The sequence below is a fragment of the Strigops habroptila genome, chromosome 14 (genome assembly GCF_004027225.2).
Source record: "Strigops habroptila isolate Jane chromosome 14, bStrHab1.2.pri, whole genome shotgun sequence".
In the NCBI taxonomy this organism is placed as follows: Eukaryota; Metazoa; Chordata; class Aves; order Psittaciformes; family Psittacidae; genus Strigops; species Strigops habroptila.
In genome coordinates this window covers 12050981-12078058 of record NC_044290.2, presented here as the reverse complement: position 1 = coordinate 12078058, position 27078 = coordinate 12050981, and the positions used below count along the sequence as shown (strand labels likewise).

General features: G+C 47.5%; 1 protein-coding gene across 7 annotated transcripts in view; it reads left to right on the top strand.

Annotated features, from left to right (window-relative positions):
* The window catches only part of RNF213 (ring finger protein 213), a 50023-nt gene extending 22993 nt beyond the window's left edge, over positions 1–27030 (top strand). For 6 of the 7 annotated variants that reach the window (XM_030505940.1, XM_030505937.1, XM_030505936.1 and 3 more), the window contains 40 exons: positions 462–4055; positions 4275–4411; positions 4729–4824; positions 5116–5234; positions 5819–5941; positions 6298–6383; positions 7101–7248; positions 7606–7741; positions 8170–8358; positions 8793–8932; positions 9352–9506; positions 9856–10068; positions 10393–10574; positions 11284–11404; positions 11515–11615; positions 11870–12049; positions 12352–12515; positions 12610–12712; positions 13415–13529; positions 14426–14636; positions 15577–15767; positions 16068–16196; positions 16947–17057; positions 17290–17532; positions 18184–18265; positions 18889–18923; positions 19207–19301; positions 20064–20223; positions 20549–20729; positions 21435–21529; positions 22032–22283; positions 22590–22722; positions 23131–23214; positions 23582–23762; positions 23876–24077; positions 24217–24294; positions 24604–24801; positions 25587–25676; positions 25783–25961; positions 26436–27030. In XM_030505940.1, coding sequence (XP_030361800.1) covers positions 462–4055; positions 4275–4411; positions 4729–4824; positions 5116–5234; positions 5819–5941; positions 6298–6383; positions 7101–7248; positions 7606–7741; positions 8170–8358; positions 8793–8932; positions 9352–9506; positions 9856–10068; positions 10393–10574; positions 11284–11404; positions 11515–11615; positions 11870–12049; positions 12352–12515; positions 12610–12712; positions 13415–13529; positions 14426–14636; positions 15577–15767; positions 16068–16196; positions 16947–17057; positions 17290–17532; positions 18184–18265; positions 18889–18923; positions 19207–19301; positions 20064–20223; positions 20549–20729; positions 21435–21529; positions 22032–22283; positions 22590–22722; positions 23131–23214; positions 23582–23762; positions 23876–24077; positions 24217–24294; positions 24604–24801; positions 25587–25676; positions 25783–25961; positions 26436–26589 — 9186 coding nt within the window. In that variant the 3' untranslated portion in view covers positions 26590–27030. Of the gene's footprint in view, positions 1–461; positions 4056–4274; positions 4412–4728; positions 4825–5115; positions 5235–5818; positions 5942–6297; positions 6384–7100; positions 7249–7605; positions 7742–8169; positions 8359–8792; positions 8933–9351; positions 9507–9855; positions 10069–10392; positions 10575–11283; positions 11405–11514; positions 11616–11869; positions 12050–12351; positions 12516–12609; positions 12713–13414; positions 13530–14425; positions 14637–15576; positions 15768–16067; positions 16197–16946; positions 17058–17289; positions 17533–18183; positions 18266–18888; positions 18924–19206; positions 19302–20063; positions 20224–20548; positions 20730–21434; positions 21530–22031; positions 22284–22589; positions 22723–23130; positions 23215–23581; positions 23763–23875; positions 24078–24216; positions 24295–24603; positions 24802–25586; positions 25677–25782; positions 25962–26435 lie in introns of those variants that run through there. The other variant, XM_030505941.1, reaches the window with a different exon arrangement.
* Positions 27031–27078: the final 48 nt, after the last annotated feature.

The following is a 27078-nucleotide window of genomic DNA, read 5'->3' as shown; positions in this document are numbered from 1 at the left end:
GTAGAGATTAACTGTAAATGTAGCACAGGAATTCCCTGTTTGTATTGGGGGTACTGTATATCTGCACTACAAAGTGATGTTCCTGGTGTTGTACAAGGTGATGTTAAAACCAGACAGTAAGTTCCAGCTGTAAGAACAGAGTTAGAAGTGTCAGGGAAAATAACAGTTTCTGGAGTTTAGTTTTCTTTTCCTTTGAGGTAGCACTGAGAAAGGGCAGGAGGTAATAAAGGACTGGTGCTATAGGAAGGAGACTGTAGGAGGGAATAGGGTGAATTGTTGTGGTACACTTTAAGCAGAAGTGATGTACAGGGGAAAAAGTGTCCCAGTTGCGTGGGCTACCTGCTGTTACTCAGGTGGGTCTGTGATTTTAGGCAAGAATACTGATAGGAACAGATTAAACAGAATGAAGATGCTTAAGGCTGCAGCTTTGTGATGACAGATTTTCTTCTCCTTTTTTCCAGAAGTCAGCAAGCCAGAATTATAATTTCTTTGATGTGTTCCCTAAAGTAACATGCAAGTCCCCCAAGGAAGTACTGGAAATGGAGACACTTGGGAACCAGTCTGGGGATGTTTCGGACCCAGGAATGGACGAGGAGGAGTTTTGCAGTGAGGCTTTCCAGAGACCTTTCCAGTATCTGAAAAGATTTGACCAGGGGCACAACCTGGACACGTTCTGTTACACAGCACACTCTGTGGAAGGGAGCCCAGCAGAATGCCTGCAGCAGTTCCTCCTGCACTGTGGGATCACAGATCCCTCCTGGTCAGAACTCCGAAACTTCACCTGGTTTCTCAACATCCAATTGAGAGATTGTGAAGCTTCTGTCTTCTGCAACCCTGACTTTGTCCAGGACACTTTGCAAGGTTTCAAAAACTTTGTCGTTAGCTTCATGATTTTAATGGCAAGGGATTTTGCAACACCCTCCCTAAACATTTCTGATCAGAGTTCAGGAAGGCAATCCTCCAACCTGGAGAACGTTGCAGAAGAAGATCTTCTTCCTTTCCGCATTCGGAAAAAGTGGGAGTCTGAGCCTCATCCGTACTTGTTTTTCAATGAAGATCGTGTGTCAATGACATTCATTGGTTTCCACTTCCAGCCTGATGGCAGACAGGGTGTTGATGCCATTAATCCTTTGAATGGCAACGTTATCAAGAGAAATGTCATGACTTCACAGCTGTACAATGGCTTGTTACTCCAGAGAGTTCCCTTCAATATTCCGTTTGATCAGTTGCCTCGTCATGAGAAGCTAGAGAGGCTTTGCATGGTTTTGGGAATCCCCTGGGTGATAGACCCTGATGAGACATACGAACTCACAACAGACAATGTGCTAAAGATCCTGGCTATTGAGATGCGATTCAGATGCAACATCCCAGTGGTGATCATGGGAGAAACAGGCTGTGGGAAAACCAGACTCATCAAGTTCCTGTGCAAGTTACGCAGAAGCTGTGTGGAGGTGGAGAACATGAAGCTTGTAAAGGTTCACGGGGGTACTACTGCAGAGATGATTTATGCCAGGATCAAAGAAGCAGAAGCCCTTGCTAAAACCAACAAGGAGCGGCATGGGTTGGACACAGTCCTCTTTTTTGATGAAGCCAACACAACAGAGGCTATAAGCAGCATCAAGGAAGTCCTGTGTGACCGCACCGTGCAGGGGAAGCCTTTGGTCTCTGGCTCTGGCCTGCAGATCATAGCAGCCTGTAACCCTTATCGGAAGCACACGCCAGAGATGATTCAGCGCCTGGAATTAGCTGGATTGGGCTACCGTGTCAAAGCAGATGAGACAAAGGATAAGCTCGGTTCTATTCCACTGAGACAGCTTGTGTACCGGGTCCACGCACTCCCACCCAGCATGATCCCATTGGTGTGGGATTTTGGGCAGCTGAACAGCTTAACTGAAAAAATGTACATACAGCAGATTGTCCAGAGAGTAACTGAGCACGTCCCCATGGGGCAGAGTGAGGCAGAGCTCATTACAGAGGTGCTCTTTACTTCCCAGCGATACATGAGGCAGAGGGACGACGAGTGCAGCTTTGTCAGCCTGCGGGATGTGGAACGCTGCATGGAAGTGTTCAGGTGGTTTTACAAGCGCAGTAAACTCCTGCTGAGGGAGCTGGAGAAGTATCTTGCTGAGAAGAGGTCTCCAAAGAGCACTGTTGAGAGAAACAACATTATCTGGTCCTTAGTGCTGGCAGTTGGGGTCTGCTATCATGCATCCCTGGAAAAGAAGGAGGCGTATAGGAGTGCCATCAGCCAGGTCCTTCCAAAACCTTACGATACGCAGAAAAAGATTTTGGAAGAAATCTCCCTGATGCAGGACTTGTTCCTGAGTGGTGTGCACCTCCGAGATACCATAGCAAGAAACCTGGCCTTGAAGGAAAATGTCTTCATGATGGTCATCTGCATTGAGTTGAAAATCCCTCTTTTTCTTGTTGGGAAGCCTGGGAGTTCCAAATCCCTTGCGAAAACCATTGTGGCTGATGCTATGCAGGGCCAGGCAGCCTATTCAGATTTGTTCAAGGACCTGAAGCAGATCCATCTAGTGTCTTTCCAGTGCAGCCCTCTGTCCACCCCAGAGGGAATCATAGGCACTTTCAAGCACTGTGCTCGATTCCAGGAAGGGAAGAACTTGGAGGAGTATGTCTCAGTGGTGGTTTTGGATGAGATTGGGCTGGCTGAAGACTCTCCCAAAATGCCCCTGAAGACTTTGCATCCGCTTTTGGAAGATGGCTGCATAGATGATGTCCCTCTTCCCCACAAAAAGGTTGGTTTCGTTGGGATTTCCAACTGGGCTTTGGACCCTGCTAAAATGAATCGAGGCATCTTTGTCTCACGTGGTGACCCCAGCAGAGAAGAGCTCATAGAGAGCGCCAAGGGGATTTGTTGCTCAGCACGAGGGGCTCTGCAGAAGGTCGAACAGTACTTCTGTCACTTTGCAGATGCATATGAAAATATTTGCAAGGCCCAAGACAGGGAGTTCTTCGGTCTGCGTGACTACTACAGCCTCATAAAGATGTTCTTTGCCTTAGCGAAGAGCTCTAAGAGTGAGCCGACGCTTCAGGACATAGCCAAAGTTGTTCTTCGGAACTTCGGTGGCAAAGATGATGTCAATGCCTTGGAAATATTCACTTCACAGTTACCAGAAAAAGGAGAAATACACGCTCATGATATCAGTAGAATTGAGCTGGTACGACAGAACATTTACAGCAGTGGTGAGGATGGTGACAGCAGGTACCTGCTTGTTTTGACCGAGAACTACGCAGCGCTGCAGATCCTCCAGCAAGCCTTCTTTACTGCCCGACAACAGCCGGAAATTATCTTTGGCTCCAGTTTCCCTAAGGACCAGGAGTATACCCAGATATGCAGGAACATCAACCGGGTGAAGGTCTGCATGGAAACTGGCCAAATGGTTGTGCTCCTCAACTTGCAAAACCTCTATGAAAGCCTCTACGATGCCCTCAATCAGTACTACGTGTACCTGGCTGGCCAGAAGTATGTTGATCTGGGGCTGGGCACCCACCGGGTGAAGTGCCGAGTGCACCCCAAGTTCCGGCTGATAGTCATCGAGGAGAAGGATGTGGTCTATGAGCACTTTCCCATCCCACTGATCAACAGGCTGGAAAAGCACTACCTGGATCTCAGTACTGTCCTAGACAAGGGGCAAAGAGAAACTGTAAAAGAGCTGAAGAAGTGGGTGCACGAGTTCACTGCAGCCAATATAGAAGAGCACTTCATAAGCAAGCAGAAATACAGCCCTTCTGATGTGTTTGTGGGCTATCACTCCAATACCTGTGCCTCCGTGGTGCTGCAGGTGACGGAAAGGCTGAAACCAGCATGTCCTCCCAGTGAGCTCATGTCCTGTGTGAAGAGAGAAGCCCAGCTGGCACTGCTGAACTGCGCCACCCCGGACTCCGTCATCCGCCTCTGCAGCTCGGTGCGCTGCTTCATGGCAGATTCTCTGGCCAACACCTACTTCAAGCAGCAGCAGCACACATCCTTTGCAGACTTCCTCCGAGCTCACGTCCATGCTGGGGCTGAGAACCAGATGGTCTTTACAGAGGTGAGTGTCCTGCAGAGACCTCTCAAAACCCTCCTCTCAGGGAGCCCTGGGTTGCTGTAACAGACTATGTTGACCCTTTGCCTACTGGCAGGGCAAATAAATGGGGTTTTTTTGGGTGCAGTCCAGCTCTGCAGCATCTGGGAGCATGGATGAGTCAGTCTCTACTGCCTTCCTATTGTGTTCCCGAGCAAAGAACAAACCTGCATCTTGCACTCCCAGGTCACCACCTTCTCAAGGCTTCTCACCAGTGCTGATGCTGCTTGTCTGGAGAGAGAAGTGCAGGGTAAAGCACAAAGGCCCCAAATCCTGTTTCTGCAGCAGTTTGACACAGAGTACTCCTTCCTGAAGGGCATCCGGTGAGTCTGGTTTTGCATTATCCTGCTCTAAATAGGCTGTTATCTGGGTGGAAGATGGGTAGAACATTTGGAGTAACACATACAGCAGAGGGGGGCAAGAGGCTGTGCTGGGCTGAACAGAGGACTGGCTGGGACAAACTGGGTGATACCTCTATCATATGAGATGGGTTTTTGAAGTTACACCATCCCCATAGCATGGGTGTTGTAACCTCTCCTCCTGCCTTCAGCAGCCACAGTTAATGTGGAGTGACTCCTTCTACAGTAATGGTTTGGTTTTATGCTTAGTAACTTCTTCTAAATCCCCTTTCACTCTTCAGAGATTTCCTTGATGCTGCAACAGGAAATAAAGTCCTTATTATTCAGACAGACTTTGAAGATGGCTCTCAAAATGCCCAGCTCATCGCTTCAGCCAGGTAAGTCAAGTGCGAGGTGGTTCCCAGGCAGCTCTTCTGCTTGGTGGCTCCTCAGCACGATTGATTTTTAGTGCTGTTTGGGGATTTCAGGATCAGGAATGTGGAATCCTTTTGTTTGTTCTGTAGTGGGATGGATCTAGAAGCATGAGTTGTGTTTCAAAGAATAACTCATAACCCAAGTCAAAATAATCTAAACTGGGTCAAATTACCAGATAATCCCCTCTGAAGCGGCCCTGTGGCTGTGAACTTTTCTGTCTTGGACCTGTCAACAGCATTTCCTCTTCGTTGTAGATACACTGTTGTTAATGAAATCAACAAGGTGGATCTGGGAGAAGTCTCTGTCTTTGTCTACTTTATTATGAAGCTTTCCCGGGTGGAAGGGGGAACATCCTACGTGGGATTCCATGGAGGTAGGTCTGCTCATCTGTCACTCCTCCCTCTTAGTTGGCTTCAGGCTAACCTAGCACAGCAACATCTCTTGTTCACCTTCCTTTTTAATGTTTAACATCAGGAATCAGTGTGTCCTGTGGGTTGTCAGAGCTGCTTCCCTTACCCACTGCCCTTGGGGGATCAGTACCTGGGAGTCCTGGTCTCCTTTGAGAGCACCTTGCCTTGCCCACTCACAGATGAGTCCTCTTCCTAGCCAGCTGGAGAGCAGCAAGTGAACATGATACAAACTGCATTGGCATTTTGTCCTCCAGGAGGCTCCCGAGTGTGTGCTTACATGTCCTGCTTTCAGCAGCAAGGTTCCTGCTGTGCATGGTGGGTTCTAAGCCTCAAAGCCCCAGCAGCATGCACACCCTGTCAGTCAGGGCAGTGTGCATTAGCACGTTCAAAATGAATTGCTGCTTTCTCTTTCTACATCAAGAACTGAGAGCAAATGAACTCTGAATGTGAACTGCTAGCCCCCAGGTACTGGGAGGTAATCTTTGGGAAGCCCTTCTTCAAGAGCATGCTGCAGGCATGAAGTGATTCTTTTTATCTCTGTCTTTAGGACTGTGGCAGTCGGTGCACATTGACGATCTCCGCAGATCCAAGGACATGATCTCTGATATGACAGCCCTGCAGAACCTCACCATCAGCCAGATGTTCTGTGAGGATTCGGGTAAAACCAGAGGTGAGCTGCAAGCTGGCTGTGCCAGCCATGGTGGTGATGTGCCAGTGGGGAGAAGGGGAGATGTGGTCCCAGACTCAGCACTGGCAGAACTTACGCTTGGTACAACATAGCAAACTGCCTCACAGGATCCTGGTAGAGCTCAGAGCATTAGCTCAGAGTCACATTGCCTCTAGCTCTTGCTGCGTGAGACTTGGCAGCCCAGCAGCTACAGCTGTGCTTGGAGAGGGGGATTTCAGCTGCTCCTGCAGGTGATAATGGATCTCTGCAGATGTTCTGCTGCCCTGTGCTGCTAAATAAACTTACCTGGCCGATGCAGGAGTGTGCTGCTGCTTTCTAATAAAAGCTCTACATCTTAGTTGCAGCTCTGCCTGTGAATGGAGAACAACAGGAGGAAAGTGAGGTGGAGGTTGAAACACCAGTGCCAGAAGCAGAGCACTATGAGGTTAGTTCAGAATATGTTTGTTTGCTTCTCAGCTGTCAACATGGCTCTCTGCTCTTTGTCATCCATAGGTGCAACACACCTTTTGCATCCCCATTCACTTGAAATCCATCACGAATATTATTTGTATCGTGAATGTTAATGGTCAGCCACAAATTCCCCTCCTCACTTCCCAATCAGCATCACTGAAGTAATAAACCATTGCAAGGACTCTCATATTCCTCAGTCATTTCATACTACTAATTTTTAAAAATCAGTTTTAAAAGCTTCTGTTGTCCTTGTACAGCCTGAAGCTGAGAACTGTGATTCTGAGCTGCCACTCCAGCTGTGGGTGCTCTGAGGTGTCATTTGGAGCTATGCTGGGGGCTGCCCAGTACGAGGGGGGCTTCTGCCTCTCTAGTGCCTGAGCATCTCCCAGGGAAGAAATATCTTCCTGTATCACATGTATCATTTCCACTTTTTTCTCTAAACTGCTGAATTTTCCCCCATAGCGTCTTAATACAAGTGCTGTGTTGCATTGGCCAATTTGGAAAGCCACGGAAGTTGCATCATGTACTTGATAGCAAAAGAAGAACTTAAATTTGCAGCCTGAGATGAGAGGAAAACTGGGAGAAGGGATGCCAGGGGGACAGGCCCTTTCTAGAGAGCACTATGATCGTTTTAAGAGGGATGGGGGTAAACCTGGAGTAATGAACTTGATTTCACACTGTTCCTGGGAAGGGGGAAATCCTGGACACCACTGTACTCCTGAGGACCTGTGTACAAAGTGCTGTGGGGATGCTACGGGACCAAAATGAAGATCTTAGTCGAAGCAGAAAGCGAATTAAGATCCTCCTTGGCCTTCTGTCCAAAGAGGATCACTTGAAAGGTATGTGCTCTCTGGCTGCTGCAGGTAGTGTCCCATCTAGGGACCACCAAAACATGCCAGTTAATTCTCTGGGGACCCAACGGTCAGTGGTCCTTGCTGTACTGTAGACAAGGTGGATCTTCCAGGCAATCTCCCAAGCGTGCGTGTGTCTTCTCCAGTCTGTCCCTCCTTTGGCTGTAGGGCTTCTCCTGGAGCTCAGGTTGTGGTGTTTTCTCTGGCTGTGCCAGCTCTGGTGACTGTTTTCTTTTCCTGGTTGGCTAATTATTGAAGCAACTGTAAAATGCCGTGCTTGGTGTGGTCCTTGGGTTTGGGAGGACTCAGTAGAAGAGAAGATGCGAGTTCCCTGTTGTTTTCCAGCCTCTTTCCTGAAGATAACCAAGGCTCGTCTCGCCAACCTTTTGAAGAAGCAAGAAGAAAATTCCCTTGACCCCAAAAACTGGGTGCTTCGGGAGGCTTCCAACCTCAGTGCTCTCCAGGAGGCAGGCACCTTCAGGTGAGGACAATAGCAATATCTTGTAACCTGCGGGCTTCCAAGAACAATCTGCAAATGGCAACTCTGCAGCAGAGACAGCAGTTTTGAGTAACCCGAATATCTGCAGTGTCAGGCTCCAGTCTGTGCTGGAAACTCCCTGAAGGCAGTTCTGTCCTCTCCTGGCTCCTGCGGGAGGGTGACTTACAGCTGAATGGGCTGTACTGGGACAGGAATGCACAAGTGCTTTGAGTGGAACAGTGGGATTACGGGCAGCCACCAGTGAGAGAAGCTCAGGGTATTTTGGTGGCGGTATTTTTGTCCCTTAAAGGCAGGATTAGGACTTTCTCACATGCAAATGCCAGCAGGTTTTCAGGACAACCACCTCTCTGTTTTCTGATATCATTGCTCACCTTCCCTGTGGGTTTCTTGGTCTCTTTCTGCCCCCAAAGGCACACCTTGTGGAAGCGAGTCCAGAACGTGATCACTCCCATCCTGGCTCTCCTGATTGCTGTCATAGACAGGAATGGCAATCTGGAGCTGCTGGTCAGGCCGGCTGCTGAGTGGGTGACAAAGCTGTGGATGTTCATCTTCAGTGATACCAGACTCCTGACTGTCCCTTTTGGTGTGGGCAAGAACAGGTGAGCCCCTGGAGAGAGCAGCAGGAGGCCTGGCTGGCAGCACTGACACCAGCACTGGTGTTAGATCCACTGCTGGTGCTCCCCTGTGCTGTGCTGAAGGGCAGTTCCTGGTGACTTCAGAACTCTCTTCTTTCTGCCTTGTCCCCAGTACTCCTGGGCTTTGCTCTCTAGCTCTGGACGTGCTCACACTTCTTACTCAGCCCCTGGAGTCCCATGTCCTGCCACTTGGAGGCCCATTGGCCAGGGAGTGCCTGCTAAGTCCTAATGCTACACAGTTGGCAGGATGAGCTGTATTAATGAGTCCTTCAGTTCTTTCCCCTTCCTTTGTCCCCTTTTAGGGATAATTTCTTGCTTTCTGCAGCTTCCTGCCTCTGCTGTCTGAATGTGTTTTCCAGGCAAAAGCCCAGCGCATTAATGACCTTTTAATTTCCTAGCTCGCAGCCAGAGATAATTCTGGTGCAGAACAACATGGTGGTGTCTGCTGATGCTGGGAATGAGATGCCCTTCAGCTGGAGGATAAAGGAGTACTTGGATGAGATGTGGTTGGAAGCTCAATACATCCAAAACACTGAAGGTGAGATCCTGGCTTGAGCTTGTGACAGAGTATCTCCCGCCCGGTAGCCTCTGGTTTGTCACTACCATGCTTCTACCTTCGTGTGACCCTGGAGTCACCTTCAATGCCTCTGGGCTCATATGAGCCAGCAGAGCTTTGTGCAACTAGTTTTTCTTTGTGCTTTTCACTATTGGCTTTTCTCACATATATTCTGTGCCCTTGTGGAAATGCCAAGAGTTAATGACAAGGTGAGATTCCATAAATATGACGCTGGTGCCTGCACTGAGGAGGCCTGGCCTCAAATCCCCGTTAGCGCTCTGAATGCGGAGAGTGCTGCATGCATCAGTGATTAATGAGGTGTCAGGCTCTTCAGGATAGAAGCTGTGTCAAACCCAGCCTCCTCCTAACATTCAGCTTTCCTCTGCATTCTCATTTTCCAGACCATGCTGAGAAGTTTGTGGATATTTTCCAGAAAACTGCACTGGGAAAATTTCTCTCTGCTCTGACCGAGGAAGAAAGGCAGATGCTCTTCCAGTGCTATATCACTGACTTCATTGTCTTGACCATTGGTGTGTCCTCTGCAGAGGAGCTGCAGGTCAGTGTCTGAACAAGAGCTGGAAACCCTTTAGGTGGAGAGAAGAGTGTGATGCCTGTGAACTTGCCCTTCTGTGTCCATCTTTACTTCTTGGACAAAATCCCCCTCTGAGACAGACTAATAGTAAGGTAGCCGCAAAGTAGGGGCATTTGACACTGAATGGCTGCTGAAAGAGCAGAGACCTTACTCTGACAAGCACTTCCATGGGAGCACCTGTAAAAACTGTCACATTTCAGGCTGTCTTTGTAAAGTACTGATTCCTTTCTTTCAGAGAACTTTGCCAGGATTTCCAGTACAAAACGAATGACACAAGTTCTCTTTTAATTTTCACTTTTTCCTAAACTTGCAGTGCCTGCGGTTTGCCTTCGTATCCTGTGTAGAGGAACTGAAAGCAGCATCTCCCAGGAGAGCGGAGACGGTGCCATCCTTGCCTTGGGTGCACCTGGGATACAATCGGTTCAAGAGCCGCCTGCAGAACCTAGCCAGGATCCTGGCTGTACACCCCCATGTGGTTGGCTACCTTGGTATCCAGAAAGGATATGGAAGACCACATTCAGAGATGGTAGAGTCACTGTCAGGCATTTTGTGATCTTCAGCACTAGCAGGGACCTCTATCCACTGAATTTTAGCTAGTGTTCAGTCTCCTTTTGATTTCAGCAACAGTAAAGTGGGGAGCACAAGCTCAGTCAGGATCCTTAGGAATAATCTGCTATGTTATCATTGTTAGTAGCAGGTTTTAAAATAGTTTGCCCTTAAGATAATCAAGTAGAAGGTTATTCAGTAGAACACGTGCTATGGCAAGCCAGATTGAGAGCCCAAGGTTCATAAGTAATTTTGGAATGCCACTGTTGTGTTATACTTACACCCTGTGTGTATGTCTGTCTAGGTTTTGGATGTGTTGGCTGCGATGGTATGTGCTGAAGAGCTGGAGAGTCAAGTGCAGACAGACCCCCCTGAGATCTGGCTGCAGAAAGTGAAGAATCTTCGTATGCCCATTGAGTTTCTGTGTAAAGAGAAGGTTTTACAGAGGAGTGGGAGTCAGTGCCATCAGCTGCTGAAAGAACTTAAGTATGTAGCACAGATCTGCCCGCAATCTTGATCTTTTGCCTTGCTGTTAGTACAGGCTGAAAGCTGCTCTGGTGCTGCTTTTCTCACACAAAGACTTTGCAAACCTTTCCAGGCTTCTACTAGGCCCAGTTACATACCAAGCATCAAGAACCAGATCTTTTTTTCCTCATCTCATGAAGATTCTCCCTCTAAATGTGGCATCATCATCCAGTGCATTCCTGCTGGGTTCAAGGGTTATTTAAAGCTCTCCTTAGGTTCCTGTTAACCAGCAATGTCTTCCCACTTCATGCTCATGTCTCTTGGAAGACAAGCCCAGAGACCTCCCCCAGTTTCTCACAGACTTTGTTTAGTTTAACCAGAATTCAGAAAGTTTAGTTAATTGTGATTATTTTTAAGTACTTCCTTGATGCAGAAGTTAGAGCTGCGAGAAGGTCCTTGCAGTGGTCCTAGTTCTGCTGCAGTGCTGACTACAGGACCAGCTCCTGTGCCATCAGCTCACTGTGTTGGGTGCTGTTATGTGCTTTGTCCTTGACAAAAAGCCACGGCTGATAACCAAAGGGCAAAGCAAGAGGTTGCATGAGAAGTGCACAAGTGCCGTAGTGGTGAGCATGAAAAGCAGGGAAATCATTAGACTGGCCTGATCCTGCACTTCCATTCGTGCTTGTAGCTTATAATTGTACTTTCTGAAATCATATTTTCCTTCCCACAGAGTCTGCTGGAACCGGGTTTTCTCCATGTCTCTGTTTGTGGAACACGTGTTGCTTGGCATAAACACTCTGATGCCAGAATTGGAGGATTTAGTGAAAAAATACACTTTGCTTCTTGCCAAGGTAAGCAAAGATGGGATTTCACCTCTTCCCTGCTTGCTTCTGCTGATCATGTGAATTGTCGTCTCTGGTGTTAGAGCTGACTCATTCAGCTTTGTCCTTTTCCTATGCAGTGTTTTCAGCACGATTCAGACATGAAGACCCATCCAACTTTTGTGGCAGTGATGAGAGTGCTGTGCCAATGTAAAGAAGAAGTCAGCAACGGGCTTTACAGGTAGTGACGTTGAGACAAGTTGAGGGGCCAATGTTGCAGCACACTTCTGGGTGTAAAGCAGTGCTGCATACAATGGAATGAAAGCCAAGTGAAGAGTAATAACTTCCTATTTATTCTGCACCCTGAAGCTAAGCAGTTAACCAGCTGGTCTTACATTACCTCCTCATGGTTTAGTTGCAGATGAACATCTTATTAAAGGCTTTTGTTAAGACAATGTTGAAGCAATTGTGTGCATTGCTGTTTCTGGATTACAGGAACGATCTGAAGTCCTGCCCGATCTGCTTTGGAGAGCCGAAGGATCCCGTCTGCCTGCCGTGCAACCATGTGTTCTGCCAGAAGTGCATCAGGATGTGGCTGGTACCAGCACAGATGCATTGTCCATACTGCAGAGTTGCCCTGGAGGATGTCAATTTAAGTGTCTCCAGCGAGCTCAGGTACTCCACTCTCTCCAAGGTGGAAGCATTGCAGTGGGGCTGGTGGTGTGAGCAAATTCTGATTTGCTACCCTGAAGCTGTCAGCATGAGCAGAATGGGTGGAGGGAACTCTGCTCTGTGTTTACTCTTTCAAAAGACAGCCTTTGCAGACAGCACTACTGAAGTCCTGCACAAATCCAGCCTTTTGGAAAGCTGGAAAAGCATCTCACCTTGGTGACTTTTGCCTTTCTGCTCTGCTTTATCCATTATGTAAGTGGTTCTGTATTTGAGCATTGTCGTAATGCTTTTTACTCTTCCCCTAGGGAAGCCATAGCAAGAAGTGCTCAGTTCCGGCAGAGATGCAATAATTTCTTCATCGATGTGGTCACGACCATGTGCTTCAAGGACAATGAACCCCCTGAGGCAGAGGTGATCCAAGAGCTCCTCAATCTGCTGTTTGTTCACAGAAGTGTCTTGGAAGGTTCAGGTGAGCTCCCTTCATCCTGATGCTCAGTCTCACGGAGCTTGTTCTCTTGCTGCTTCCTCTTACCTGTCAAACGTGTCCTTTTCTGTCTCCACAGATCACCCTACTGTCCACACAAAACTTCTGTCCCCCTTTAATGAAGAAGTGGATGAAACTCCCATCATCCGCTCAGTGATGCTGAAGCTCCTCTTGAAGTACAGGTGAGCACAGTCAGACAGTTGATGGGTGTTACACTAGGGAGTGGCTCAGCTTTGTTTTTCATGGGCTTATCAAACCAGTCTGGCCGTTCTCCTTACTGCCATGCTGTTCATTGAATTTGGATCATTACAGGTGAAATTCATCCTTTGCCTCTATTAATCATGCAACTTGGCTGGCTTGCATGTAGCTTGTGTTGAAGTATCTGACCAGTCTGTGCCAAGGTTTACCTAAACCTATGCTGAACGTGGATGGCTTGGGTAATGTGGAGGTAGCTGACTAACTGGTGTGCTCTAGATCAGCAAAGCAATACTCACCCACAGACATTTAATCAAGAATGATCTTTTGTACGCTCACACAGGCCTCTCCATTCACACTAGCTCTTCCAGCCTCCCTGTGCAGTCAGTGCACAGGAAGTAATTTCTCAAGTGTGATTATCTCCTGAATCAGATGCTTAAAATAGATCAGATGAGTTATGACCTCGAAATGCTAATTTAGCCTTGCTGAGGATAAAAGCCTAGCTCAGACTGTGAAGCGGGATGACATCTGGCAAAACATGGCACAATTACTTTTCCAGCTTCCAGATGGATCCAGAGTGACCCTCACCTGTCACATGGACACAACTAATAGTTTGATCATGCTTTAGAACACAAGTAGTAGCTGGCAGTATTGCAGTTGTGGTAAGAGGGTGTTTCTCTCTCCTGTAGCTTCAATGAAGTGAAAAATGATGTGCAACACTACCTGTCCCGGGTAGAGCATGATGAGATCCTAGACAAAAATGATAAAAAAGAACTCTACTTGCTTTTTGTCAACTGCTTGGAGGTAAGAGCTGGGTGGGGAAAAGCTGGGAATGAAACTGTTGCGGGGGGGGGGAAAAAAAGCCAAGAACAGAAATTCTTCCACAATTTTAGACAGGTTTCTTGTGCACACAACCAGCTGCCCAGCTAGAAAGCCCAAAAGGAAGCTTATTTCAAATCACCTGCTCTCCAGTAACTAGCCTTGCTTTTCAAGGGAAGGCTTGTGTGCTTGCAGCATTACATAAATCCTTCTTTCTCTTGGACACCTTGGCCTGGTGTCTAAGTGTTGAGTGGGGCCTGATAAGAGTCAAACTCCAGCACAGAAGTGCAGTGAGCAGGGGGATTTCTAGTTGCAGTAGTCTGCTGCTGGACCACTTCCTTATTTTCACAGACACTGTTTGTTTGCAGAGCTGTAGATTATGATGCTGTTTGGATTGTTCCCTTTCCTCCCTTCCGTAACTTTTAATACTAGGGACAACCTTAAACAAACTTGACAGCAGGGCAGAGGTTTCATTTCTTGCAGTTTTCATTATGATGGTGACGTTGTAGATAAGATCAAAATCTGGATTCTTGCTGAGGGTAAGTCAGGTAGAGCTTGGCATCTTGGAACATGTGATGTGTGTTTCAGCATGTGTGTGGCCAGGCAGCATGCTCATAACTCCTGCTCTTCCATGTGCTTAGGAAATATGGGACAGCCTGGGTGCATTGCTGACCATGGTGTTTGATGTGGCAGAGGCTTAGGATAAGCACTGGAGAGATCACAGGGAGGAGCTAATGGTATTGGGGTGGAGGGTGCTGTGAGATATGAAAGTTTAATGTGCTTATTGCAGTGTGGATGCATTGGAGACATGAAGTACCAATGCACAGGACATCAGATTTAAATGGTTCTGCCACTCATGGAATGTTCTGGCCCATCTTTAGGATGCCATGTGTGAGAAGTCTGAGGGCAGCCTTGGATATCAGCATATAAACTATCTGCCTGGAGATGGAGGCTTTCCAGAGAACTACCTCCCAAGGAACAATCAAGAAACTTCTCAGGAATCATCTGTTGAATATCTGCAGGCAGTAGCCAAGGTTCGCTTGTACCTGAGCAAGGCTGCAGAGCTGCTCTTTGGCTTGCACGAGGCCACAGGTAAGTCTGATTATTCTGCTATCAAATGGAAATGCTGCAGACAGAGCAAAGTCACCGTGGGAGATTGGCTGTGCTGTGCCAGAACTTGTTTTGATGCATGGCCAATGACAAGTGCATCAGTTTTCTTCTTTTCTTTTTCATTAGGAGTGTCGGGCATTATTGGTTCTCTTTTACCATGCGTTAGAAGTGCTCTAGAACTTGCAAGGCTGTGCTGGTGACCCCTGGGCTGTAGTTACATAGTAGCTGTGCCTTTGGAAGATTTATTTTATCCTCCAGATGCTAACAGTGAAATCTTACTTAGAGCCAACTCAACTGAACTTTAATGAATACATGAATAAAGCTAAACTGATGCTCAGATACATGACTGCTGTAGGGCTTATTGGTTTATATGAATGAGAGCTCTCAGCAGCTAAAAAGGATGAGGAGATAGTTCAAAATAAGTAACAGAAGTTTTGAGCTGATTTTTCTCACCAGAGAGAACAGTGTGTGGAGAGTCTCGGATACACAGTTTGTGAAGCATCGAAGTGCAATAACATAACTAGTTCCAAGGACTTCAGTGTCCAGCCCTTGCATTGAAGGTGTCAGGCAAGCAAAATGCATCCCAGGAGATTGTTCTTAAGGAGCACCATCACCTTAGCAGCTGAGACAATGGAAAGCTGTAACTGAGCAAAATAGAAGAGTTCTGAGAATGGACTAGCAGTAAATGGGAAAAATTGTCCTTGAGAGAAGGAAATGGAAGCAGAGTATGTCACCCTCTGTCAAAGACTAAAATCCAGCTGAGGAAACACTCTAGACAAGCATAGGAGGAAGAGAGGGCTCTCAAGTTCTCCTGCGTACGTAGTACTACTAAGATGGACTTGGTGCTACAGCTTGTGCCGACAGAAGCTTTACAAGGTAGGATGTAGTTTTGCCTCTTCTTTTTTCTCTTTTCCCTTTACAGAGCAAGAGCAGGTAGAGGAGAAGCAGCGTTACCTGGCAAACGTGAGGGCCTTCTGTAGCCTCGCCAAGAATGACTGGCATCGTGTTTACCTCGTCCGGAAAATTGCTAGTCACTATGGGATGGAATTTGCTCAGAAGCTTGTCACAGAGGCACAGTTTAACTGGGTGTTCCCAGTGGAAATTCTGCAGCAGGTAAAGAAGAGGTGTCTCCTTGGAGATGGCTCTGGTCATCTCCTGGTCTTCAGTTTGTGCTGCTTTTGGGGTGTTTCTACTGTCGTGTGGCTCCTGGGGGACACACCACAGCGGGAGCGAAAGTGACTTATCCTCACTCTCTGTTGAATGGAGTTTCTTACGGCAGCATTTGGGTTGCCACACCTGCTGCCTCTTTGCAAAGGCTGAAACACCACAGTTCTTGGGAGAAAGAAGAGATTCTGCCTTGTCCAATGGCTGGTTAACGTCCACAGTGCTCACCATGGGCTTTTCCCTTTGTAGGTACAGAACAGCCAGTCTAATCACATCGATCGCTACCTGGCATGTGGCGAGAGTTACAGGGTCCTGCGGGATGCTGTGGGGAAAGCCATGATTGAGTGTAAGCCTGAGGGGCTTCTAGAGGCAGAGAAGGTAGGACACATGCTCCTCACCACAATCCTGTTGTGGGATCTGGATGGCCAGTGTTTGACTTTGTGTTCCTGTTGGCAGTGTCTCTTTCAGTGGAGGTGGCTGGGCTGCTTTTGCTTTCAAGTCACTCTGGTTTATGGTGGCTGACACACACGCACGTTTGCTTTGCTTTCTCACCTGTGTTCTAGCGTAGGTAACTCTGAGGTTATTTCTGTGGGTTATTGCTTGCTTTCCTACCCTTGTGGTCTATCCAGAGGGTTGTTTCACAGCAAGCAACATGGGCACCTTGTAGCCAACTGGCAGGAGAGTAGGCAGATAATAAGAGAAGCTTTATGCCCCCTCCCTGCCTGCCCACAGCTGCCTAGCTTTGTCTTGGCATACAGAAATCAAACAGGTGATTGATCTCTGTGACTGTAACCTTTTTCCAACAGGTATTTTGTGTATGAAAAGAAGTTTGCGAGCAAAGGACTATGAATGTTTCCATACTACCTATTACACACTGGTTGTGATTTATTTTTTCACTTGTTGATTTAATTTGGAGGGAGACACGTACAGGTTGCTGATTAAGATTGCAATTCTGACTGGATGTTAGAAGAATAAAATACTTGAGAGGTTTCTGATGTAAAACCCTCCTGTCAGATTTCAATCTGAACAGCCATTCCGGTGCTATTCCACTTGATTTGTGGGGAGAGTCCCTTTAGCTGTGACAGCCATAGTCTGTTCTCTGCCATTGCATCAGTTCTTCTTTCCCAGGCATCCAGCAGCTCCCCGGCTGTGCAATCTGTCCATCTGCTCCTGGCTATTTTCAGAGAGGTCACTGCCCTCTATGGACTTAGTGACTCCAGTCTTCATCCCAAACAGCAGGTGAGGTACTTCACTTTGGAAGCTTGTGACAAACATTGCTTCATTGATAAGGATGAATGAGACTTGAATAACTGGTAGAAAAGCCTATTGTTCTTCTGCCCCAAATGTGGCTATGTGCTAATCTGAGCAGACTGGAAATGGGCAGCAGCAGGGGCAATGCAGCTGGGAAGCAGCTGATAGTTTGGTGAGCAACATCGTGCTGGTTTTAATTCTTTTAAATATGTGCTCTCAGCAAACAGCTGCTATGAGTGACTTCATCCGGAACTCCCGAGTCCTGAATTCTGCAGACCTGCAGGACTTTGCATCTTCTCTCGTGATGAATGCGCTGCCGTCTCTGAGCGTGAACCCTCAGAGCTTCAGCCACCACGGGGCGCTGACTGAAATGGCTGTTCACACTGCAGCGGTCCTGCTCTGCGGGAGGAGCCCTGTCCTGGGGCCCCTGAGGAATCTGGCCTTCCACCCGCGCGCCATGCAGGTAGAGGTTTAACTCAAATGGCAATTCAGCGCCTTGCTAGTTCTTTCATGTATCTGCTGGATCCTTTATAACCAACCTTTGTCAACATCAAAAGCACCAACTTACTGTTTTAGCTGTGAATTACCAATGTATGATTGTTTCAGTGTTGTTGGGATTAGTTACCAGTCCGGAGCCTGTGGTTGTGGTACCTTTTCAAGGTACCTCTGCATCCTGAGCGGTATCAGGCAAATACTTTTGCTGGTATGTGAGTGAGTCTGAAGGCAGCTGGTGGGTTGTATTGTGGAGACCTGTGTGCTCTGTAATGGCTCATGGAGCCCTAGGCTGAGTAGAGCAGTAGATCCCTCCACCCCTGCTTTTGGCTATCCATGGTGTAAGGAAATGTGCTGGTACACAGCAAGGTACATCAGGCCACCCTGAGAGGAATCCAGGATGCCTAGAGAAGTGCACATTCGGATCTGAAAAATACTGGCAGTTCTTAAGAGTGGATTTTCAAAGGTAGAACTTGAAAATGTGCATGTGTATCATCTGCACAACCTCTGCTCTTGGATGTCTCTTGTTCCCCATTGTGAATGAAGAACCAGTAAGTGACTGCTACAGGGAAGAACTGATCTGCATGTTCATCTGTCTCCTTGTTTCCTTTTTCCTCCTTAGCACTCCTTTCTGCCTACAATGCCAGAAGATATAATGGCTCAGGCGCGGGCCTGGGAAGGAGTGGCCACTCTGCGCTGGTACAGTAAGTGCTCCTGACTGGCTCTGAAGGAAACTCAAGGATAATCCTTGGGTTTTGAATGAAGCTGTTCCAAATGTGAGGACAGACACACTCCTCAGCATGAGTCATCCTTTGTAAATTACCATTTGTAGCTATGGTTTATATGGGCAATGAACCAAAGGGCACTGAGCTTCTGTTTAGCCTCAAGCTTGTAGCTGTTTAGAAAGTTTGAGAGCACACAGGAGCTGTCCTGTTACTTCTGGCAAGGGTAAAGTGGTGTGAGCAGAAGAGAAGCACTTGGCCACCTTCCTGGCCAGCTTTCAGTTCTCTGCTTTCCACAGCAGCACCCTACTGCAGGCTAGGAATCTGGGGTGGGAGTATTCATGTTTACCAGCCCACTTGGTACTCAGTAGCAGAATCTTTCAGGCTTCCATTCCTTGTTTCTCAAGGAGAGAAGCACTGAAAACTTCCTTAGGTTCCTGTGGGAGTCCTATCACTCCTTTGAGCTTTGGGACAGCCAGTGCTTTTGATTAGATCTTGAAGCATATTTCTTGCTCCAAGATGATGGTCAGTACAAAAGGGAGTAACAGGGGCTTTAGAAATGTCTGTCTTATAATACTGTCCTGCCTGTTTCTCTCTCTTGGCAGGATGTCCAAATGGCCACCCCTGCACTGTAGGAGAGGTAAGAATTTGGGACTGGGGGGTTTTAAGCAGGCAGCGTTTTCAACAATAAATGAGTTTATTTTGTTTATGGGTTTAATGTTCTGTTGCACAGTGGTTCATTTTCTAAACTCTCTAGTATTGATCATTTTGCCATTGTAAAATTTAGAATAGCTCTAACACAGCTTATACCATAACTCTAGGAAACAAGAGAGGCAGAGGTCCTGTGCCCAGTATCTATTCTCTTTCCGTGCTGGAGGGGGTCCTGCCCTGGAATTCAGTGTTCTTCTTTTGCTTTTTGCCAGTGTGGGCTCCCCATGGAAACCAGCCGTTGTGTCGACTGCGGTGCCAGAGTTGGAGGCAAAGCGCACAAACCGCTGCAGGGCTTCCGGGAATTCCAGTATGCTTTTCGTGCCTTTCCTTTTTCAGTGCTAAGCGATGCAGTACTTGCCTGTCATGCTTTCAAGGCAAAAGGCACCAACCACTTCATGCTGCTCTCTGAAAGGTGGCACATGGGATTCCCCCATTAGCTCAGACGCTGGCTTCTGAGGGGGAAGAAGCTCAGCTGTTAGGAGTGCTGGTATAACTCTGACTGTGCAGAAACTGCCTTAACATAAGATCTTGTCAAGCTGCTGGTTTAGAGTTTTCCATCTCCCTGCTTGCCCAGGCTGATACAGTTTGTGGTTCTATACCAGCATACAGTAATGGGCAACCTTTTCTGAAATGGATCAGCAGGACATAAGGAACTCCTTCCAGAGCTCCAATAACTATGACTTGTGCTCCCTCCTCCTTGATTCTCTAGGTTAGCACTTACAGCCCTTGTGTAAGAATGTTGAAGTTACTAATTCTAGCAGCAGTGGTTTCTCATCTGCCCAACATGGAGTTGGCTAATCTTGCCCTGCAGGGCAGGACGTTACCTCTTTCATGTAAAACTTCAGGAAGAGATGTCCAAGGAAGAGTAATGAGGCAGCAAAACTAAATAAATTGGCTTGTTTGTACAAAACTTACTGCAAGTCCTCATTCCCCTGTAGCACTTTCAACTGGCAGCTTTTGTGGCATTCAGAGATGTTACCGGGCAAAAAGACATTGCTGGGTATAAAAGACATTTCGTGTGTTTGCTTTGTCAAGGCAAAAAAACCCCTATGTATACCCTTTCCAATAGGAGTAACGAAGACAGAACTCAGACTGGCCACATACTTGGAGACGTACAACACAGAAAAACCACAGGAGTGTCTGACCGGGACATGTCCCCAGTTGTCTTTGTTCTGACACGTTTGCTCACGCATCTGACGATGTTCCTGGGAGCCACAAAAGATCCTCAGGTACCTTCCCATTATAGCGCCAAGTGGCCACATGAAATGTAATAAAACCTTTGAATGGTGCTGGTCCCTTTCATCATATTGCCAAGTAACTGAGGCAGTCTTTCAAGATGCAAGACTCAAATTCACTTCCCTCCTTGCTCTGGAGGGATTTTGGTTCCTTCATGCACTTGCATGCATGGAAATGCATATACACACCCTGCCTCTATTCAGGTGGTAGGAATCATATAGGGCAGAGTTGACTCTGGTGGCACTGCAGTTCTGCATGGCTTGTCCTTGAACTGGATGTTATTGGTGATGCTCATTCTTGCCTTTTCTTGTTCTTTAGTCATTGCAGAACATTATCAAGCCACCAGTGCACAACTCGGTGAGTTTCCTGCAGCAGCACATTGAGGAGGACCTGGCACAGCTGACAAAGATCCTGGGGAAGAGTGTGGATGAGACTGTCAGCATCTTTCACCTTGTCCTCAGCAGCCTTCTCAAGGACCCCCATCAGCACCCAGGCCAGTGTAAGGATACCTGCCATATCACATCTGCAAGCTGTGTCAGCACTTGAAGGGCAGCAGTCATTTAGCTTCTTTGCCAACAGACAGTAGCTGAGCTGATGAGGAAGATCCAGAAGTTTAAGGCTTGTTTCTTAGTGTAGGGAATGAAGAATTTTTGGCTGTACACTTCTCCTTCAGTCACGTATGTGGGGTTTGCAAGGTTTGGGGGTATAATTCTGGAAAGGAATTATTGCATAAATAACCTCCTGATGTGTTGACAGAGCTTTCAGCTCACCAGCAGAGGTGCTACTCAAATCAGTCATTGAGTCACTGTGTCATAGAGGGATTTATATGCAATAGCCACATTTTTAGCATGTGACAGCATGAATCAGTATGCCAACCTCTGTTCCTTGGTCTGTCATTGATCATGGGCTGACCTTGGACAACTTGTTCAACCTTTCTGAGATTATGAATGACTGGTGTAACTGTCCCCATCCTTCAAAGGAAGGACTGGACTGAAGCTTCTGAAAACCTGAGATCACCATGGGCTGTTTTCGATGACACTCTCCAGTTAGACCAAGATAGTCACTTAGCTCCTAGGACCCCCATAATTTCTCGTGGGTTCATGATGCTAACTCACAAGGATGTCGCATCTGGAAGCTTAGAGAATATGCGCTTTCTTTCAACTGAAATGTTGCACATGTAAGAGACTAAATATTCCTGTTGCAGGGCCAGTTCAGTTTGATGATGTGCTCTCCACCAAGAACGATAGAAACACATGGGAAAAAATTGTTGCAAAAACAATTATTGTTCCTGAATTGGAGGTGAGAAATCTTCTGTAAAAAATCTGAGTAGTTGTGTGGTTCAAAATGCACTTACTGGAAATGTGACCTGCTGCAATCTCTGCTATACTTTTCACCCAGCTATGCCCAAAGTCAAGCCATCTGTGACACAGCTGCAGGTTAGCTTTAATTTGTAAGGGTCAGCCGACTTTATTCTCGTTGTGGAAATGAGTATCTGAGACTAGAGTTGTTGAAAGTCAGCATACGGTTGCCCCAAATGCATCCTGTCTGCCTTTTGTTCCGTCATGTACATCATCTCAAGAATGGAAGCCCTGTGAGTTGGAGGAACTGGAGAACAAAGAATAACTTTATAAACAGCTGTCTTGCAGTATGTTTTACGTGTGTTCCCTGGCAGCTCGTCTTCTGTTCTGACATACTTGTATCAATTGGTCATCAAGCTCTTGGGGAAATAGACTCTGGAGGTTTGGTGTGGCAGGACACTGCCGGCTCTGATCTCGTCGTTTGTTTGGCTTTTTCAATGCAGGATTTGGATAAAAAACTTCTGAAATTAAATAGACAAATACAAGAGGATGAGAGAATTTCTTCCAATCCAATAGTGAAAATCGTGTACGGTGATCCAGCCACCTTCCTGTCCCAGCTGCCAAGGGACAGTCGCATACATCACTCCAAGATGTGGAGCTGCCGAAAGAGGATTTCAGTGGAGAACCTGGGCCATGTGGTCCAGCAAAAGAATGCCAAGGACAGTGTCCCTCTGCTTTGGAAGTTTCTGCAGAAGGTGAGTGTGACACAGAGATGAGGCCGCAATGTTCAGAGATCAGTTCCCAGAACCAGACTGGGGCTGGAAGGGACCTCTGGAGGTTCTCTGGTCTGACCCTGCTCAGACTCGTTGCCCCTAGAGTTGGTTGCCCAGGACTAAACCACCATTTGATTATACAGCGTCTTTATTCTCACAACTTTAATCTCAAGAACTGCACATGTAAAATATTTTTTATTTTAAATATTAAAAAAGTAATTCCATAAAGTATTCAAAACTGGTTCATCCAAGAACAAGCTTGCTCACAGGCCCCCTTTCCTCTTCCAGGAAACAGAACTGAGGCTGGTTAAGTTCTTGCCAGAGATTCTGGCTCTGCAGAGAGACTTGGTGAGGCGATTTCAGAACACTGCTGATGTCAAACACGGCTCCATCAGAGACTTCCTCAACGAACCCCTCTCAGGTGAGAAGACTCTGCCAAAACTGTAATTGGGGAAACAAAAAGCACTGGATAGTCCAGTTGAAAACGAAGGTGAAAAGTTCTCTTGAGCTTGCAATCTTAAGCTGTCATTTTCCTTCAAATGAATTGGAGACCTTAACCCTGGAGTTAAACTTGGAAAAGTCATCAGGTGACTTTAAAGACAATTAAGCACAGGAAGATTGTTCACAAGGGATAGAGGGGACTCTGCTCAGAGATAGGCAAGATAAATCCCTCAATGCAGCAGTGGATTTATTTAAGTCTTTAATCTCTGCCCTAGAGTAGGGCCTGCCTAAAGGTGGAAGTGATGTCCTTCCATTCATGAGCAGCGTAGAGACGTTTTTTGGCAACTCCTTCAATTGTACTCAAGTATGTCTTTCTGTTACTCCTCAGATGTGATGAGGGACCTGTTACAGAGGAGAGTGAATGTGTTTCTGTCTGTCTGGAACAAGCTGAGAAGCTCACTGGACACCAATGGTGAGTCCCCTTCTTTCCCAGCACTGTTTTGAGGGTGATGGGAGCAAGGGCTTCCCAGCTGTTCAACACTGCTCCTCTACTCTTCAACAGTTCAAGTTCCTTCCATCAATGATGCTGAGACATATCCTCAAAACTGACCCTGGCCATTAAAGGCTTGAGAAGATCTGGGTGCAGAAGGAAGAATTTGTTTCCCTCCTGTAAAAGTCTCACCTGAACTTGTTCCCTTTAGTGCTTATGTGTAATGGAAAGAGCGCTGCTCTGCTCAAGTTCTGTACTTTCTCCTGATGTGGGTTAGCTCAGGAGAGGCTTGTTCATCGTGGGCTGGCTCTGGGCCACCTCAAGCAGTCTTCTCTGTCTTTTATTTCAGGAGAAATTAAGCTTCCTAAAGGCTACTGTGATGCTGACCTGACCCTGGACAGCAAGCTTGAGGTCCTTCTGCCACGTCGACAGGGGCTGGGCCTCTGCTCCACAGCCTTAGCCAGTTACCTCATTAGTCTGCACAATGACTTCATCCACTCAGTGAACAAGCACATCAAGGAAGATGACAGGTATGTTGCTATTCCAGCTAGGCATTTTTGGGGGGCTCTGCTACAGGACAGTCAGCTTTTCCTGCTTCATAAAGGCTTCTTGCTCTAAATGGAGACTGTTTTCTCTTCTGCAGGTACTTGATCAGTCCATCAGAAGTGGCTGACCTGCACTTGATCAGTTATGAGGTTGGGAAAGACCTGATTCCTCTGATCCTCTCCAACTGCCAGTACAGCATGGAGAAGGGAGGGGAGACGTTGCAGGACTTTGATTTGGAGAAGATCCAGCAGCAAGTCATCAGCAAGTTCCTGCAGGGGAAACCACTCATCACCCTAACGGTAGGACAAGGCAGCTTAGCTATGCTTTCTGCAGGCAACTTCTTGGCTGATGTTGGAGCCCTGCAGTGTTTGCTGCAGCCAGGCATGCACTGTAGCAGGGCAAGCAAAGTTTTACAGCTGTGGGTTTCTCTCCTGGCAGGGAATACCCACCCTCGTGTACAGACGTGATCGGAATTATGAACAGCTCTTTAATGATGTCAGGAACAAGGTGGATCAGGTGGGTTTCTGCACCGGAGGAAATGGGGCAAGCACATGATCCCTCATGTCCCAAGAAATGTTAGGTTTGTCCTCTGTCACTTGCCGTGTTCATCTGAAGGCTTGTCTAATAATCTCTGAGCATGCCTTGAATACTGCAGTCTGGCTGCCCTCTGTCAGTCAGGATTTACAAAGGAAAGGGATACACTTAAGCTCTATCAGTTTCCTAAATCAGGGGCTCTGCCATCTTCCATGGCTTTAGCAACTTGAGCAGCAGTAAGGAATGGCTCCAGACTAATGCTGGCAACTGCTTTGACTTTATGTTTTCCAGAGTCCTCTCCCCACTTCTGTGATGAACATGATCAGTGGGGAACTACAGTCTTACAGTGATGTCTGTGATGCTCTGTCTGTCACTGAAATTACCCTGGGGTTCCTGGCCATGGCTGGAGAGAATGCAGAAATGCTTCTGACTGACTACATCGAGAAAGTTCTGCACATGGGTGATCAGATAAACCCTCATGTACTGCAGGTAGGTCCTGAGAGCAAAACTCTTATTCTTACAGGATAAAATCTGCACTGGTTTATACTAAATCCAGCCAGTCTGATCTCCAAGCCCAGCACAAGTTCAGCTTGAAAAGGTGATAGAGTTCCCTCCCCACTGTATTCAACAGCAGGGAGGAAACAATTTTCACTTCCCCTGCAACCAGTGGGAGCATCTAATAGTTTGTGGTGCTCGGCAGGTTCTTGCAAAACCCTACAGAAGGGTCAGGTGCAGGATGTGCAAAAGGTCAAACCCTTCTCTGCAAATCCAAGCTCTTCTGTCAGCACCAGGAAGGAGGATTCTCAGTAGAGTGTCAGCATAATTAGGTGCAATGCTACAACTGAGAAAAGGGAGAACTTTCAATTATGAGCCAGCTTTCAGTGACACTGGTTTGCTGCTGCTGAGCAGGATTGAAAATATCCCTTTACCTCTAGGAAGTGGTGACAGGGGAAGGTTTTATCTGCTAATGATGTGTGAAGAGGCCCTTGGCTGATAAGGGCCAAAGGCACCATGTTATGACAAGTACGTGTGACAGACCCAAAACACTTTCCCACTCCCTTTCATGATACCAAAAAGATGGATTATTGAAGGCAAAATGGGGAAGAGGGAGAGAAGCCTATTGCAGACCTGGGTGAAAAGGGCTCAGAGAACTCCCTCCCTCTGCCTTGTGCTCCTCTGCAGCTTTGACCTGCAGGGGCAGGGCAGGATGTGGCCAGGCTCCTAAATACATGCTTTACATCAAGGGTCGCTCCATAGATGTGTTTTTCTTTCAGGCCCTTAGACGATGCCACCTAAAGCACAACATAGCCCTGTGGCAGCTTCTCTCTACCCGCAAATCTGAGCAGCTTCTGCGCCTCAAAAGGGTAAGGTACCCTCATAACTTCAGTGTCTCATCAGCTCTTTCCTCTTCTCCAACTGAAGTTGCTCAAATGTGTGTGTTTGGTTTGCTTTCCCTCATTGCATTTTTAGGACCCTTTTGTGGATGTCAGTGCTGCGTACAAAGCTGAGCTCAGCCCAGAGACCGCCAAGCTCCTCACCACCTTCCTTGTAAACTCAAGGCTGGAAACCTTCCTGCAGGAGCTCCATGAAATGATCGTCTTGAAGCTGAGATGTGTCCAAGCTGTGGATGAATTCAGACCCCAGTGGGGGTAAGAGTTGTGTAGCCCGAATCCACCACAGTTGTTAACTTAGGCTTTTCTGGCTCTGAAAATGCACGTGATGGAAATGGTTCCCTTGGCAAATGACTGCCGTGCCAGACACCAAAATTAAGCACATACAGCTGGTTCTAGGAGATGCTGCCTGTTTCTGGCATGCATAACTCTTCCTTATTTTACACGAGCTGTTCTGGGAGCGCTGCTGGAATACACCAGGAGATGCTGTTCATGAGCATCAAACACAAGCCCTTCTGCAGTCACTTGGATGAGCACACACAGCTCCGTTCTGACCTGCAGCCTCCCATTGCTGGCCTCTCTGACTGGCTGTTAGATCCTCCTCATTACAAAATACATGTATTAAAACTCTGTAAACTTAGTATTTTGTGTGGTGGGAGTGCACCACTGCCATGTGGCACTTGTAGTTTGCTGTGCATCATCTATTAACGCTACTTCTGCTCTGTTTTCCAGCCTGAAGGAAACGCTCCTGCCTTATCTTGATGCAAAAGAGTCTGAGTTAGCTACAGAGCTCCAAGAGCTGTTCCCGGATGAGATTTGTCTCTCTCACGCTACTGCTACATGGAAAGCGGCTGCTCTCTTCAAAAGGGAGCGCAGGGAGAGCTAGGACCAGCAGCACCGACCTGCCTCCTCCACAGGGAGCTTTACTGCCACAACACCCCGTGTTGGTGACATTCCACAGCCTCCGTGGCTGCGTTCTCTGGGTTTGGATTCTTTACTAACTTCAGTACCACGGGGCTGGTGCAGAGAGATCAGTGTTTGTGCATCAGGAACCTGGCGCCTCTTGAAGGCATCACCAAAACAACCTGATGAAGATGAAGGATTTTTACAGAGCATCATTCCCTGTGCTGGGGATGGGGTTTGCACTCTCCTTTCTCCTCTCCCCTCGCTCTCATGGAGCTGCGCCCTCCGCAGAGGGACCAAGCGGAACCACGGACCGACCCTGCTCCTTCGCTGCCTTAACTCCGGCCCGGGCTGCGCCGGCTGCTCCCCGGGGCCGGCCCCCCCCGCCCCGGAGCTCTTTCCCAATAAAGCTCCTTCTCGCTCCCGCGGCTCCTCCCGCTCCTCCGGTCGCGCCGCGCCGGGCCGGGCCGCG